We start from the raw sequence: 16,653 nt of genomic DNA, 5'->3' as shown, positions 1-16,653 counted from the left end.
GCAAAAATTTCAGAGAATCTGGTGTTCTTGGATCGTATACATATAAAGCACAAGTTAAGAAAGGCATATTTGCAGTTGTTTTAACAGAGTTGGAGTCGGCAGAGAAGGAGGCAAAGAATTTCAACATTGCTTCCTGAAGGTTCATCCAAATGAAGACAACCTCAGTTTATTGAAAAGGGAATAATGGTTCAGCGAGAGTGACTACTTGGTTGCAATTTCACCTGGTGCTCATGTCATGAAATGATTGTGACAGAGAAGCCTGCTTGCTTATAGCAGTAGGAGTGCTTTTACTGGACGAAGCTCTCGCTTATTCTAGATGCAGTTCACATATGGACCAGAATGCAGAGGCTGTTGCAATTGAAATGAAGAGACTCCATAGTAAGATAAAAGCAAAAAACTGCGGATGCTGGAAATCAAAAACAAAAATAAAAAGACCTGGAAAAACTCAGCAGATCTGACAGCATCTGTGGAGAGGAACACAGTTAACGTTTCGAGTCCGTATGACTCTTCAACAGAACTAAGGAAAAATAGAAGAGAGGTGAAATATAAGCTGGTTTAAGAGGTGGGTGGGACAAGTAGAGCTGGATAGAGGGCCAGTGATAGGTGGAGATAGCCAAATGATGTCATAGACAAAAGGACAAAGAGGTGTTGACGGTGGTGATGTTATCTAAGGAATGTGCTAATAGGTGACATTAAGGGTAGAAAGCAGGGCGAGCAAGGTACAGATAGCCCTAGTGGGGGTGGGGTGGGGGGAAGGGATCGAAATAGGCTAAAAGGTAGAGATAAAACAATGGATGGAAATACATTTAAAAATAATGGAAATAGGTGGGAAAATAAAAATCTATATAAATTATTGGAAAAAAGGGGGATCGGAAAGGGGGTGGGGATGGAGGAGAGAGTTCATGATCTAAAATTGTTGAACTCAATATTCAGTCCGGAAGGCTGTAAAGTGCCTAGTCGGAAGATGAGGTGCTGTTCCTCCAGTTTGCATTGAGCTTCACTGGAACATTGCAGCAGGCCAAGGACGGACATGTGGACATGAGAGCATGGTGGAGTGTTGAAATGACAAGCGACAGGGAGGACTGGGTCATGCTTGCAGACAGACCAAAGGTGTTCAGCAAAGCGGTCACCCAGTCTGCGTTTGATCTCTCCAATGTAGAGGAAACCGCATTGGGAGCAGCGAATGCAGTAGACTAAATTGAGGGAAGTGCAAGTGAAATGCTGCTTCACTTGAAAGGAGCGTTTGGGCCCTTGGATGGTGAGGAGAGGGGAAGTAAAGGGGCAGGTGTTGCACCTTCTGCGATTGCATGGGAAGGTGCTGTGGGAGGGGTTTGAGGTGTAGGGGGTGATGGAGGAGTGGATCAGGGTGTCCCGGAGGGAACAATCCCTGCGGAATGCCGCCGGGGGGGTGAAGGGAAGATGTGTTTGGTGGTGGGATCGTGCTGGAGTTGGCGGAAATGGCGGAGGATGATCCTTTGAATGCGGAGTAACCTCACTGAGGGTTGCAGATGGCATCATAGATCGTAATAGCGGATCAGGGATGACTTATAAATATCATCTGAAGCTCCCTATTAGATTGCGAGCTAGACACGCTTCCTGGTACTGGCTGTGAGAGCTGAGAGCAGTGATACTTCATAAAATCACCGTACCAAACAAATAATTGTGTAAAGTGCTTTGAGATGTTCTGATGTGAAAGGATGCTGACTAAATAAAGGGTCAATTTGCCATTTGTTTTTCTGATTTGGAGCTTTTTTGCAGCCCTGGTAATGCTGCTCATTTTTTTCAATAAAGCTAAATTAAATTTGATTTATCAACTTCAAAACAAAATCATAAATGGACAATTACATATTCAACATTTGGTTAGAATTCTCTGGTAAGATCACAACCTGGTTGTTGTTCTCGACTATAGTTGGCTCCAGTATGTCTGACTTTTAAATAAATCCCAAACCTTGATGAGTTTTGCCCCTGCCACCACTCCCTCTGTCACACCCCAAACTCTGATATATTTAATCCTTTAAAGCAACTGTGAAAATTTGCACCTTCATAGTTATTTTGCATGTTTATGATGCATATAGAGCAAACTCTGTTAGCTATAGGTGTAGGAGATTTCACGTTGGTGTTAATTATTATTTTTACATGGGAGGCTCGCAGACATAAAGGTACCTAGACACTGAAACTGCCCAGCTATCATTGCAGGACAACATAGCATTAAGTTTTTGTTTCCTTTTTTTAGGTTACGTTACTTGATGCAATACAATTAATTAATTTACATTAGGATTTCAGCTTGTGGCTGAAAGCTGGTGATAATTTCAATTTGAAGTTGATTTATCTTAATTAAGTTTATGATGGAATTATTTTTGAATATATTATGTACATAAATGAAGGGGGATGTTTTCAAGTAGTGTATTGACCATGATTGTGATTTTCACTTTCTTTCATGTAGTTTAGCTATCACATCTTTTTTCAGGTCAAATTGCTACTGTAACAAAATATTACAAACTTTAAACCATTAATTAAAGAAGTTAATGCCTGGCTTCACATTTGAAAAAATAATGGGATATCTTTTCCACTCATTAACTGGACTTGTGACACACGCTTTGGTATTATTTAGCAACAGCCAATGCCTTCAGGAGAGATGGGGAGTAAATCTATTTAAAAGTACACAGATATATAAACCATATTAGTAACCCCTAGACTCAATACTAATACACTGAGGCCAGTTTTGATAGGTTTTATTCAATAGCGTCATTTACAGCACAGAAGGATGCCCATTGAGTCTATGCCAGCTTTCCATGGAGCAACTCCGTCAGTCCCATTCCACCATTTTATCCTCATACTTCTGCAACTTAATTTCCCACAAGTGCCCATCCAATTTCCTTTTGAAATTATTGATGGCCTCTGCTTCCACCATTCCAGTGAGCAGAGTTTTCGAAGTCATTACCACCCACTGCATAAAAAATCGTATTTCCCCTGTATCTCTTGCCCAAAACCTTAAATCTGTGTTCAATAGTCCTTGTACCATTGGCTAATGGGAATAGTTTTTCCTTGACCACCTTGTCTAAAACTGTCCTAGTCTTGTGCACCTCCATCAAATCTTCCCTCAGTTGCCTTTGCTCCAAAGAGAACAACCCCCGGCTTCACCAAGCTAACCTTGTAGCCAAAATCGCCCATCCCTGGAACCATTCTGGTAAATTTCCTCTGCACCCTTTCAAGGGCTCTCAGTCCTTCCTAAAGTATGGTTATTAAAACTGGACGCAATACTCAATATTTGAAACTTTATGCTCAGATTGTCAAATTTGACGATTGGAATTGCAAGCAATTGGCAAATTAGCACACTGTTGGTGCGAACAATTTGCCCCCTTTTAAAGTGACTGTAAATAAAAAAGGCTTTGCTCTTTCCATTGCAAAACAGCAAACATCTTCAAAATATGTGCAAAATTGATGATTGCAGAATTTTCTAGTTTATAGTTATTTTAGATTTTTACAGCTCAAGAAGCAAAACAAATATCAAGCACTATAGAAATTGGTTGAGGTATTTGGTTCTGTTCACAAGCTCCATGTTCCACAAGAACTATAGTGGTCATGTTGTTTTCATCTCCTAAAACATTGCTCTTGGATGTAATGAAATTCTGAAGCATTTATTTTTACATGGAAAGATTTTTTAAAAGGATTGCTTGTTTTTAATGATTGACATTCAGGTTTTCAGAAGGCCTGTGCACTGGAGTCAAGCAGAACCCAACCTGCGGTGTGTTTGAGATTCGAATCTGGACCGCACTCAGCTGTTCACTCTCCACTTGCTGTAAAGAACGGATTTCTGCAATTCCACATCAATAATTACAATGCAGAGCTGCTGATGTCATCTCTTACAAACCTGGGCCCATTCTTGGAGGATGAAATCATCCCAGAAGTGATTCCAATGAAGATAGAACTTTTTAACTGTAGAATTACTCTGAAGGTATGAGACAATTATCAGTAAAATAATTTCTATGTTTAAATGGGAGCTAGAACAAGCCTAGCTTAATCTTATAGGACAGGTAATGGAATTCTTATTCAAAGATCTAATAGAAAATCATCTAGGAACTGAAAATATCGAGAGTAAGCAGCACAGATTCCAAAAGGGAAGATCATGCTTTGCCAACCATTTTGAGTTCTTTTTTAAAATAAAAGTAACAAAGGGTAAGTGAAGGCAATGTAATATATTTGGATTTCCATAAGACCTTTAATAAAGTACCTCATAATCGACTCATAACTACAATCAGACATGTGGAGTCAGGGGATAAATAGTAGAATAGATAGCAAGTTGGCTAGCAAACAGAGTAGGGGCTACTTGAGTAGCAATTGGTGTTCCCCAGGGAACTGTACTGGGACCGCTGTTGCACACCATTTACCTAAATAATTTGGACTCTGGGATCAGACAAGTACAATTTCAAAACATACAAATTACACCAAATTGGGGATTGTGGTTGATACAGAGGGAGACTGCAGCAATATGCAGGAAGACATTAAACTTGCTGAATGTGTCTAACTGGGAAATGAACTTAAATATGACTAAATGTGCAATGGTAAGGAGTTCAAGGAGGCCACACAGACCTTGGAAAATAAGTGTCTAAATTGGGTAGAAGAACCGAGGCCTCTAGGGGTACAGATACACAAATCACCAAGTTGTGACTCAATCCTATGAGGCCGTTTTTAAAATAAAAAATTGGAGTTAGTCATAAAGTTATAGAGGTCTACAGCACAGAAAAAGGCCCTTTGGCCCATCGAATCTGTGCCGGTCAAACAAATACCTAACTATTCTAATCCCATTTTCCATCACTAGGCCCCATAGCCTTGTATGCCATGGCATCGCAAGTGCACATCCAAATACTACTTAAATGTTATGAGGGTTTCTGCCTCTGCCACCCTTTCAGGCACTGAGTTCCAGATTCCCACCACCCTCTGGGTGAAAAAATTCTTCCTCTCATCCCATCTAAACCTCCTGCCCCTTACCTTAAATCTATGCCCCCTGGTTATTGATCCCTCCACCAAGGGAAAAGTTCCTTCCTGTCTATGCTATCTATGCCCCTCATAATTTTATACGCCTCAATCATGTCGTTCCCCCCCCCCGCCCTCAATCCCTTCTGCTCCAGGGAAAATAACCCTAGTCTATCTAATCTCTCCTCATTACTAAAACTCTCCAGCCCAGGCAACATCCTGGTAAATCTCCTCAGCACTCTCTCTAGTGCAATCACATCCTTCCTATGATGCAGATCCCAGAACTGCACGCAGTACTCTAGCTGTGGTCTAACCAGTGTTTTATACAGTTCCAGCATAACCTCCCTGCTCTTATATACTGTGCCTCGGCTAATAAAGGCAAGTATCCCATTTTCATCTTAACCACCTTATCTATCTGTCCCGCTACCTTAAGAGACCAGTGGGCATGCACACCAATGTCCTTCTGATCCTCAGTACTTCCCAGGGTCCTACCATTCATTGTGTCGTCCCATGCCCTGTTTGTTCTGCCCAAGTGCATCACCTCACACTTATCCGGATTAAATTCCATTTGCCACTGATCAGCCCATCTGACCAACCCGTCTATATCCTCCTGTAATCTAAGGCTATCCTCCTCACTATTTGCCACCCCACCAATTTTCGTGTCGTTGGTGAACTTACTGATCAACCCTCCTACATTCAACTCTAAATTGTTTAAATATACCACAAACAGCAAGGGACCCAACACCGATCCCTGTGGAACCCCACTGAACACAAGCATCCAGTTATAAAAACACCCCCCGACCGTCACCCTCTGTTTCCTGCCACTCAGCCAATTCTGGATCCAATTTGCCAAATTGCCTTGGATCCCATAGGCTCTTACCTTTGTTATCAGTCTCCCATGCGGGACCTTATCAAAAGCCTTGCTGAAGTCCAAGTAGACTACGTTAAATGCATTGCCCTCATCTACACACCTGGTCACCTCTTCGAAAAATTCAATCAAATTGGTCAGACATGACCTCCCCTTGACAAAACCATGCTGACTGTGCTTGATTAATCCCTGCCTCTCCAAGTGTAGATTAATTCTGTCCCTCAGAATTGCCTCCAATAGTTCCCCCACCACTGAGGTTAGACTGACTGGCCTGTAGTTCCCTGGTTTATCCCTCCCTTTCTTCTTGAATAACGGTACCACATTGGCTGTCCTCTAGTCCTCTGGCACCTCTCCTGTGGCCAGAGAGGTATTGAAAATTATTGCCAGTGCTCCTGCAATCTCCTCCCTTGCCTCACTCAACAGCTTGGGATACATTTCATCCGGGCCTGGAGATTTATCTACTTTTAAGCCTGCCAGATCACTTAGAACCTCTTCCCTTTCTATGCTAATTTCTTTAATTATATCACAGTCCTTTTGCCTGATTTCCATACCCACGTCGTCCCTCTCACTTGTGAACACTGACACAAAGTATTCATTTAGAACCCTACCTACGTCTTCCGGCTCCACACATACATTACCACTATGATCCTTAATGGGCCCCACTCTTTCCCTAGTTATCCTTTTACTCTTAATGTACTTGTAAAACAACTTTGAATTTTCCTTTATTTTACCTGCCGATGTTTTCTCATGCCCCCTTTTTGCTCTCCTAATTTCCTTTTTAAGCTCCCCCCTACACATTCTAAAGTCCTCTAGGGCTTCCGCTGTTTTGAACCCTCGCTATCTGCCATAAGCACCGCTTTTTCTCTTTATCCAATCCTGTATATCTCTCAACATCCAGGGTTCCCTGGATTTGTTGGTCCCACCCTTTATCTTTACTGAAATATGTTGGCCCTGTACTCTCCCTATTTCTTTCTTGAATGAGTCCCACTGCTCTGACACAGATTTACCTAAAAGTAGCTGCTCCCAGTGCACTCCTGCCAAATCATATCTGATTTTATTAAAATCGGCCTTCCCCCAATTTAGAACTCTGATTTCTGGCCCGTCCTTTTCCACAACAACCTTGAATCTAACAGAGTTATGATCACTATCTGTAAAATGTACCCCTACCACTTGCCCACCATCATTCCCTAAAATTAAGTCCAGGATCTTCTATGTACTGGTTTAAAAAGCTCTCCTGGATGCATTTTAAGAATTCCACTCCCTCTAAACCTATCACACTATGACTAACCCAGTTAACATTGGGGAAGTTGAAATCCCCCACTATTACTACCCTATTATTTTTACACTTCTCTAAAATTTGCCTACATATCTGCACTTCTATTTCTCTCTGACTGTTTGGGGCCTATAGTACACTCCCAGCAATGCGACTGCTCCTTTTTTGTTTTTCAGTTCTACCTATATGGCTTCATTTGAGGAGCCTTCTAAGCTGTCATCCCTCCTTACTGCTGTAATTGATTCCTTGATCAATATTGCGATACCCCCTCCTCTTTTACCTCCTTCCCTGTCTCACCTGAAGACCCTATATCCTGGAATATTGAGCTGCCAATCCTGCCCCTCTCTCAGCCATGTCTCTGTGACAGCAATGACATCATAATTTACATGTGTTAATTTGTGCCCTCAACTCATCTGCCTTATTCGTCGGACTCCTTGCATTAAAATAAATACCACCCAACCTTACCAAACTCCCTTGTGCCTTAACTGGCCTATAATTTCTATGCCTTCCAGACTCACTTGCTCTCTCTTCTAATTTTGGCTGTGCATTTCCCCCTGCTGAACCTCCTCTCAGGATCCCATCCCCTGCCAAGTTAGTTTAAACTCTCCCAAACAGCAAACCTCCCCACAAGGATGTTGGTCCCATTCTGGTTCAGGTGCAACCCGTAAAGTTCATTTCTCAAGGGATAGATTTCTGTTAAACATTTAGCTAATTTTGATTCAACCACATGGAATATGGTGAACCGCTTTGGTCTCCGTATTATAAAATGGGTATAGAGATATTGGAGAAGGTGCAAAAAAGATCTAGGCTGACACCAGAATTGAGAATACCCATCAAGTAAAATTGAACTGGTTAGGTCCCCTTTCTCAAAGAAAAGAGAAGCCCTGTAAGATTATGGAACAGTTTGATGTTTCTGCATGCGGGGCAAGCTCAGAGCTACTATAGATATAAGAAAGTCACTGATAAACCCAATAAAGAATTCAAGAGAAACTTCTCGACCCAGAGTGTCGTTAGAATGTAGGACATACTATTGCAAGGAATAGTTGAGGTGATGAGCATAGATGTATTTAATACAAGACATGATAAATATGTTAATGAGGGAGAAAGGAGTAGAAGGTTATGTTGATGGGGTTCGATGAAAAGGAGCAGGAGGAGGTTCATGTGAAGCATAAACACTGGGTTGAATGCTGTTATAAATACGGTCTAATACTATGTGATAGTACGTATCCTGATGTTTTTTAATCCAATGGAGACACTTACAAAGATAGAGAAATTCGACAGGAAAATACCACCAGCAGTGATTCAGTTAGCTCTATGTGCTGGAGAGCAGTCTGTGTTTGTCTGTGAACATGCAACTTCAGATTAGGTGTATTTACACCCGCTACCCTGCTTTCCCCCAATGTTCTGGGTGCTGTTCTCCAATCTGTTCTTGTGTGTATTTAAACTGTGAGGATTATTAGAAATGAAACACTTCTTTGCATTAACCTCTTGTTACTTAAAGGATGATGGCCCACGATTATATTCCACATCCCCTGGTCCTGTACCTATAAATCTTGACGTTGATCACCTCATGGTTCAGCGGGTTGATGACGGGACATTTTGTATAAGGGGTAAGTAGTTGCATTTTGAGAACAATCTGTCCAAACAGGATCTCCACTGTCTCCATCCTGAAAAAAGAGACCTGTCTAAGCTTTTCGTCTTGCACTCATCAGGACACTCGCAAGAATGCCAATTGAAGAGGGAAAACAGCAGTTTATACTGTATGTGAAGAGAGTGCTGATTGGTTTGCAAGTGGCGTTGCCATGAGGAGTGCACCACTGATGGTGACTGACATTTAACTGCCAAGCATTGTTTGAAATTTAAACTAGGCAGCTTGACCCTGATTGCCCTGAAGAATGAGTCAGCGAATGGCTGTCACTTATTTTGTTTAGCTGAAACAGGCGCAAAGTGTGTACATGTTCTTTCTGTCTGCAAAGAACAGGGCTCTGTGTACCACTTGTGTTGCTATTGCATAATAGCAGTGTGAAACAGCTAGCTTCATCAGTTGCTCAAGTTTTTGAGATACCTCGCCCTTCCTGGGTATTCTGAGATAGACTCAGCACTTTTCAGGGCTGAAAATGACGGCCTTAGGTCCGTTCATGAGTTAGCGTGATATACAGCGTGAAATGATCTGATCAAAGTAGCCATTATCATGCAGGATGCTTTTGATGCGCCCTATTTCAGCATCAAGCTTGCGTGGTGAGCAAATGGCTCAGGTCCTATTTACAAGATTGCGATAAGACCAATCTTAGACCGTGTGGAACTGTAAGAATCCCATATTGACCAGTGAAGATAGGCTTGCGGTATGTCGTGGTAGAGAACCCCTGACAGATTTCTCAACTATTATGTCAAGGAAGGGGAGTTCATTTGACTGCTCCACTTCATAGGTAAATTTGAGCATACGATGGAGCCCACTGAGACATGTAAGAAAATTTGAGCAACAGGTGCAGTAGCAACACAAGTGATACTCGCCATTAACAAGATAATGCTGTTAAGCCAAAAAGACGTCTGCCTATCGCACAAATGAGTAATGTGGTGTATGAAGTTCAGTGCCAGTGTGATGCTAGGTATGTAGGCCACACATCCCAAAGACTAGCGGATTGTATAAAACAGCATGTCTCAGCCGCTGTTCGCAGGATACAAACCGTACCCAACCAGCCTTTGCTTGCAAAGCTCAAAACACAGCTTCCAACATTAGACGTGATTTATTTGCTAAATAACCCTCAATGTGCTAAGAATTATGCTGACAGCCAATTTAAGATTCAGTTGGGCTCGCAATGAGGCACACTTGTGTGTACTGGAAATTACATATATTAATACACAGGACTCTGTTCTTTGCAGATGGAGCATGTACACACATTGCATCTGTTTCAGCTAAACAAAGTAAGTGACAAGCATTAGCTGACTCAGCCCTCAGTGCAATGCTTTGACCAATCAGGGTCAAGCTGCCTGGTTTCAATTTCAAACGATGCTTGGCAGTTAACTGTCGGTCACCACCAGTGGTGCATTCTCCATGGCAATGCCATTTGCCAACCAATCAGCACTCTCTTCACATACAGTACAAATTGTTGTTTTCCCCTTATGTTGGTATTCTTGGGAAGTGTCCTGATGAGTGTAAGGCGAAAAGCTTAGTCATGTCTCTTTTTTTAGCAATACTCTATGACCTCTGGTTAATAGCTCATTTGCCAGAACAAGTGGAGGAAATTCCTACTTGCTCTATCAAAACCTCTCAATTTTGAATACCTCTCTTAGGTCTCCCTTAACCTTGTCTGCTCCCTCCTCCGATATCAATCTGGTAAACCACCTCCATATCCCCTCCAGAGCCTTGACAGCCTTCCTAAACTGTGGTCCCCAGGACTGTATACAATACTTCAGCTAAGGAGAAACCAGTACAAGTTCGGTGCGACTTCCTTGATTTTGTATTTAATGCCCCTATTTATAAAGACATGTATCACATGCATTTTTAATGATTACCTTTTTAAAACTTCCCTGGCACCTTCAAAGATTTGCAAAAATTCACACCACTCAAAATAGCACCATTTAGATTTTACTGCCTCGCCCTATTGTTTCTCCCTGAGTACATCACATCACACTTATCCACATTAAATATTATCTGCCATGTGTGTGCTTGTGTCCTTCTGAAGTCTACTTTCATACAAATTTTGGCAGCGTAATCGTGGGTAACATCCACAATTTTGAAATTACACTCCCATACCCTAGCGCAGGAAACTTATATATAAGAAGGCAATGATGAAAAGCTTAGATGTCTCTTTTTTCAGCAATAATCAAGTTCTGTACAACCAAACGACTATTTATCTCCATCCTCATTATCCGCACTTGAGATTAGCTACAGGAATGTCCAGTGGAGTCGAAACTTGCATTTTAGCTTGTGCATACAAAACTAATTGAGTGCTCATGTTCTTACAACTTACATTTAGGTAGCAACTTTAATTTAGAAAAACTAAAATGGTTAGAGCTGGGAATAGGCTGGCAGGAGATACCATGATGGGTTTTAAACACGAAACTGAGAAATTTAAAATTGAGGTAATGGGGGACCAATCTAAGTCAGTGAGGATTAGCAACTTGAGCTTGATGTGTAGGACAGGGTATAGGAGCAAAGTTTTGTTTGAAGTTTACGGAGGGTAGAAGATTGGCCAGGAGAATTTTCAGTTAGTTCAATCTGGCAACTAAGGAATGAATGAAGGTTTCAGCAACTGATGGGTCGAGTAAGGCAGAGGTAGGTCATCTTATGGAGGTGAACGTAGGCAACCTTAATGATGAATAGGATTGTTATGGCACAGCCGATGGTAAATGCTGAGTTCAAATCCCGGAGGGAAACTTGAGACAACTGCCACAACTATTTTTGTAATTTGTATGTTTCGAGGTGTGGGCTTTGAATTTAGTAGTAATAAGACCACCAAGCCTTTTTGGTTTTTTACAAAAGTAGATTAAACAATAATTAATAAGAGAAATGATTTTAAGTATATACATGTGTCTACAAATTACTTCTGTAATAACTTCTAAATCCCCTAACTAATCTGACTCCCAGTTACACCTCAATTAAAGCAACAGTAAGACACACAGATTTTAAAAGACCCAGGCAAAGAAACATGATGCGCTGAACAATCTAATTCAATGTGAGTTTCCTTAACTTCAGTTCTTTCTAGACAGCAGCTTGAGGCTTAGATGCTGAAGGCGTTTCACACTTGTTAGATCTTAAGATGCCTACCCTTACACACAGCCTTTGCTCCTTCATACGTATTTCCCACTTTGAATGAAAATTCCCATTGTTTCATTGTCTTTGGACTATACCTCCCTGATCATAAAAATGTATCATAGAATCAATTTTACCAGTAATCTTTGAGAAAAATAAGCACACTGTTTCTGAACTTCACCTGGCCAGGTGACACATTTCACCCCTCCTTTAAAAACAATCTAGTCTGGTTTATTTAAAAATGCAAATATCCTTTTACACCTTACATTCTAAATTTCCCCCATGTTTACCTACTTAACATTTCAAAGCTCACTTATCTTCTAATACATCAAAGCCTGCAGACCAGCTGTCTTTAATCCAATTAAGCCTCACACACACACACACACACATATAGACACAGATACCACTATTTTACAATAAATTCCAATTACATTATTATATCTTCCTGACAAGGATAAGAAACTTAAAAGAAACTTCACTTGGTTTGGAATGGAATGCTACGGTTACTTAAGTCTGGTCCTCCTTGAAGTAGTAGCAAAGGAGAGGGATGGAATCAGTCCAAAGTGTATACAATTTGTGGTGAGTGCCTGAAGGCTATGGCATTGGTGTTTGCAATATTTAAATGGAAGGAATTGATCATCTAAGACCAAATGTTAGATGAGTAGCCTGACAGATGAGATTATGGAAGTATAAAGGACAACCATGGAGAAATAGAACTGGATATATGTAGAGGTATGTCTGCTGAATAAACACCAACAGGCAACATGTAGATTACGATTATGCCTTGGCAGAATCTAGGGGTTATGAATATGGGTTTGGGAAGAGAAGCTATTCCTAGAGATGATGTTGCTATAATCAAATTGTTAAGAGTGGAACCAAGTGATGATAATCAGATTGATAATTATAGGAGTGATGTCAAAGGATGCTGTGGTCAACTATGTTCGTAACCTCAGGAAAGATGAGGACTGTTGCATTAGTCAAATGTAATTTTATGATCTTTTGTTGTATTTTTAGTGCTGTGGCAAGGGTGGAAAACTGGAGATATTCAAGTGGAGTCACAGGAAAGCTGGGCACAGTTCTGGGGGCTAACAACATGATAAAGCACTTTGGAGAGGAAATGTTGGAGATGTGGTGGTCAATTGCTTGAGAAGAGGAAACCATGAACAGATAACAAGGACTTGATCTAGTACATAGTGAAATTTATTACTCATGCAACTGATATTTAGTTTCAGGAGAGGAAGCCAGCAGAAATCAGGGCTCCAGTTCCCAGACAGTTGAGTTGGGCTGTCAGCAATTTCTATAATGGAAAATGGGGAACTTATTTATGATGGGGAAAAGATTAATCAACATCTAAGAACTAAAATCACCCTGTGTTTAAGGGGAGTTCTCAATTATTCACATTTCCACTATCCTTCATTTGAATAGAAATTAGTGAATAATTGTAATCCTTGATAATTGAAACTCTACCACATAACACATATGGGTGGCATTATTAGCTATTCCTCCCCTTACCATCTTGCAAAAATCTTTAATATGAATGAGTCAACATCCTTCCCTCTTACTATCCTCCCCCGTCATTTCTTTTTCCGCCCAAAGAAAAATGTTTGATTAGAGAAGTAGTCATATTAAGTGCACTGGAATCTGGTTTTATTAAATTTATGTTGTAGTTTTTTTTGTTATTTTAATTTTCCTTTCTATATTAGCCTTGCAGACAGGTCAAAATGAACCAGTCTTGGAAAAACAGGAGAATCATTTGGTCACAACTGAATTGCATCAGATCAAACTTGGACCAATGAAAACTGGAGAGATGCAGTCACTGTTAGAAGGTCAGAGTTCATCAGACCTGGGCATCAGCACCAGCAAGGATATGGTATGTGTGCAAATTCAAATTTTTTTTTAAATTAATTCACAGGATGTGGGCATTGCTCCCAAGGCCAACATTTATTGCCCATCCCGTATTGCCCTTGAGAAGATGTTGGTGAACAAATGCCTTAAACCATGTAGTTTGTGTGGTGAAGGTTTTCCTACAGCACTGTTACAGAGGGAGTTCCACAATTTTGACCAAGTCATAATGAAGGAATGGTCATACATTTCCAATTTAGGATGGTGTGACTTGGAGGGGAACTTTTAGATGATGATGTTCCAATGAGCCTGCTGGCTTTGGTACATTGCCGTCATGCATTTTGTGGATGGTACAGGTGCTAGCCACTGTGCACAACTGGTGGAGGGAATCAATGTTTGTGATGGATGGGATGCCTGTTATGGCAGGCAGATGGTAAATGCTAAGCTGCCCAAATCCCAGAGGGAAACTTGAAGCAGCTGCCACATCTGTTTTACAATTTGTACTTATTTCAAGATGCAGGCTTTGAATTCAGCGAAAAGGTCACCAAGTCTTACAGGTTTCTTACAAAACTAAATTAAACCTTTACTAACAGAAGAAATGATTTTAAGCACCTACATATCAAATTACTACTATGCCAACTTCTAAATCCCCTAATTAATTTAAACCCCAGTTACACCTCCGTTAAGGCAGTAGTGAGACATATAGGTTATTAAAAGACCTAGGCAAAGTAACTTACAGTACCCTGAACAGTTGAATTCAAAGTGAGTTTTTCTCAGCTTCAGTTCCATGTAGACAGCAGCTTGAGGCTTAGATGCTAGAGACTTTTCGCACTTTTTAGATCTTAGAATGCCTACCCATACACACAACCTTTGCTCCTTTATAACGTATTTTTCCCTTTGAATGCAAATTCCCATTGTTTCACTATGTCTTTGGACTTTACCTCTCAATAATAAAATCCATCAAAGTACCAATTTTACCAGTGTTCTTTGGGAAAAATAAACACACTGTTTCTTAACTTCTCCTGGCTAGGTGAAACATTTCACCCCCTCCTTTGAATTCAATCTAGTCTGGTTTATTTAAAAATGCAAATGTTCCCTTTACACCTTACATTCTAAAACATCCCCCATGTTTACCTACTTAACATTTCAAGCATAGCTTATCTTCTGTTACGTCAAAGCCTTCAGACCAGCTGCCTTTAATTCAGTTAAGTTCCCTCCATGTGTGTGTCACGCATGCATGCACGCACACACACTCTACAATAAATTCCAATAGTATTATAAAAATTACCATATCCTCCTGAAATGCTGCTCAAGCAGGCTGCTTTGGTGTCGAGCTTATTGAGTGTTGTTGGAGCTGTATTCATCCAGACAATTGGAGAGTATTCCATCACGCTCCTGACTTATGCCTTGAGTGGTAAAAAGGCTTTGAGGAGTTGGGAGGTGGTCACTCCCCTCACAATACACAGTAGCCATTTCATTTATGTGGCTGCTCCACTTAAGTTCCTGGTCAGTGGTGACCCCAAGTTGTTGGTGGGGGATTGGACAATAGAAATGCCCTTGACTGTTGTCTGCTTGGCCAGGGTTAAGAACATCGGCTTGCTACTGGAGAGCAGGAGGGGCAGGATCCTGCTATTGTCCAACAGGAACCAACAACATAGGTAGGCCTAGGAATGAGGTTCTGCTGAGGTGGTTTGAGGAACTAGGGTCCAAATGAACAGGAACTTCCAAGGTGGTAATGCCTGGATTATCACCTGAGCCATATGTTAATTGGCTTAGCGTTAAACAGATCAGAGTTGAATGTGTGGCTCAAAGGGTGGTGTGGTAGGCAGGATTCATGGGGTACTGACACTGGTACTGAAGAAAGACGGAACTATTCTGTTGGGATGGGCTCCACTTGGACCAAACTGAGACCAGTTTCCTGGTGAATCAGACTGAGACCAGTTTCCTGGTGAATCAGACTGAGACCAGTTTCCTGGTGAATCGACGAATTAGAGCTGAAGAGAAGGCTTTCAACACCTTGTGGGAGCAGGGTTCAGGTAAGGGAGAATTGATAAATCTGAAAAGAATGTCAAGGCCATAGATCAGTGTAGCGATTTGGATTAGAATAAGCAGCCTGTGTCAGGAAGGAACAGAGTTTAACATGAACAGTGTATCAATGAATAAGGAAAAATCAAGGATCATTGGTTAAGAAGTTAAAATTAAAGGTGTTTTATCTGAATGCATGAGGCATTTGTAACCAGATGGATTAATTAATGGCATAATGAGTTGACCTAATAACTAACACAAGGATGTAATTGCATGCGGAAAAAATTTGGGAGCTAAAGATTCCAATACAATGTTTCAACAAGACAGATAAATGGAAAAGTTAGGATTGGGGTTTAACCCTGATAAAGGATGACAATTTGAATCTTCGTATGGACTGCCTAAATTGAAGTAGTTCGGGAGGAAGTATTTACAGAATGCATTTGAGACAGGTTCCACAACATACACAGTGGAGACGGTGGCATTGGCACTCTACCAGTAACCCAGAGGCTCGGGCTAATGCTCTGGGGACATGGGTTCAAATCCCACCATGACAGCTGGTGGAATTTTAATTTAATTAATAAATATGGACTATGAAGCTAGTGATGGTGAGCCAACTGTCATTAATTGTTGTAAAGACCCATTTGGTTCACTCATGTCCTTTTGTGAAGGAAATCTGCCATCCTTACCACTCTGGCCTACAAGTGACTTCAGACTCAGAAATGTGTTGACTCTTAACTGCCCTCTAATGGCCTAGCAAACCATTCAGTTCAAGGGCAATTCAGGATGGGCAACAAATGCTGGTCTTGCCAGTGATGCCAACACCCCATGAAAAAATAAAGGAAACAAAAAATCATCTAGGAACCGAGGAAAATAGCCTATTTTAGATCTTGCCTTGTGTTATGATTAAAACCATTCTAC

The 16,653-nt window shown here is 41.0% G+C and overlaps 1 protein-coding gene across 2 annotated transcripts in view; it reads left to right on the top strand.

Annotated features, from left to right (window-relative positions):
- bltp3a (bridge-like lipid transfer protein family member 3A) overlaps window positions 1-16,653 on the top strand; it is a 153,297-nt gene that overhangs the window by 134,978 nt on the left and 1,666 nt on the right. For both annotated transcript variants that reach the window (XM_078546733.1, XM_078546732.1), the window contains 3 exons: window positions 3,699-3,955; window positions 8,617-8,725; window positions 13,572-13,738. In XM_078546733.1, coding sequence (XP_078402859.1) covers window positions 3,699-3,955; window positions 8,617-8,725; window positions 13,572-13,738 — 533 coding nt within the window. The remainder of the gene's footprint in view (window positions 1-3,698; window positions 3,956-8,616; window positions 8,726-13,571; window positions 13,739-16,653) is intronic.

The sequence above is a fragment of the Cetorhinus maximus genome, chromosome 8 (assembly GCF_964194155.1).
Source record: "Cetorhinus maximus chromosome 8, sCetMax3.hap1.1, whole genome shotgun sequence".
NCBI lineage: Eukaryota > Metazoa > Chordata > Chondrichthyes > Lamniformes > Cetorhinidae > Cetorhinus > Cetorhinus maximus.
The sequence above is the reverse complement of the archived record's forward strand: the minus strand, read 5'-3'. Positions and strand labels throughout refer to the sequence as shown.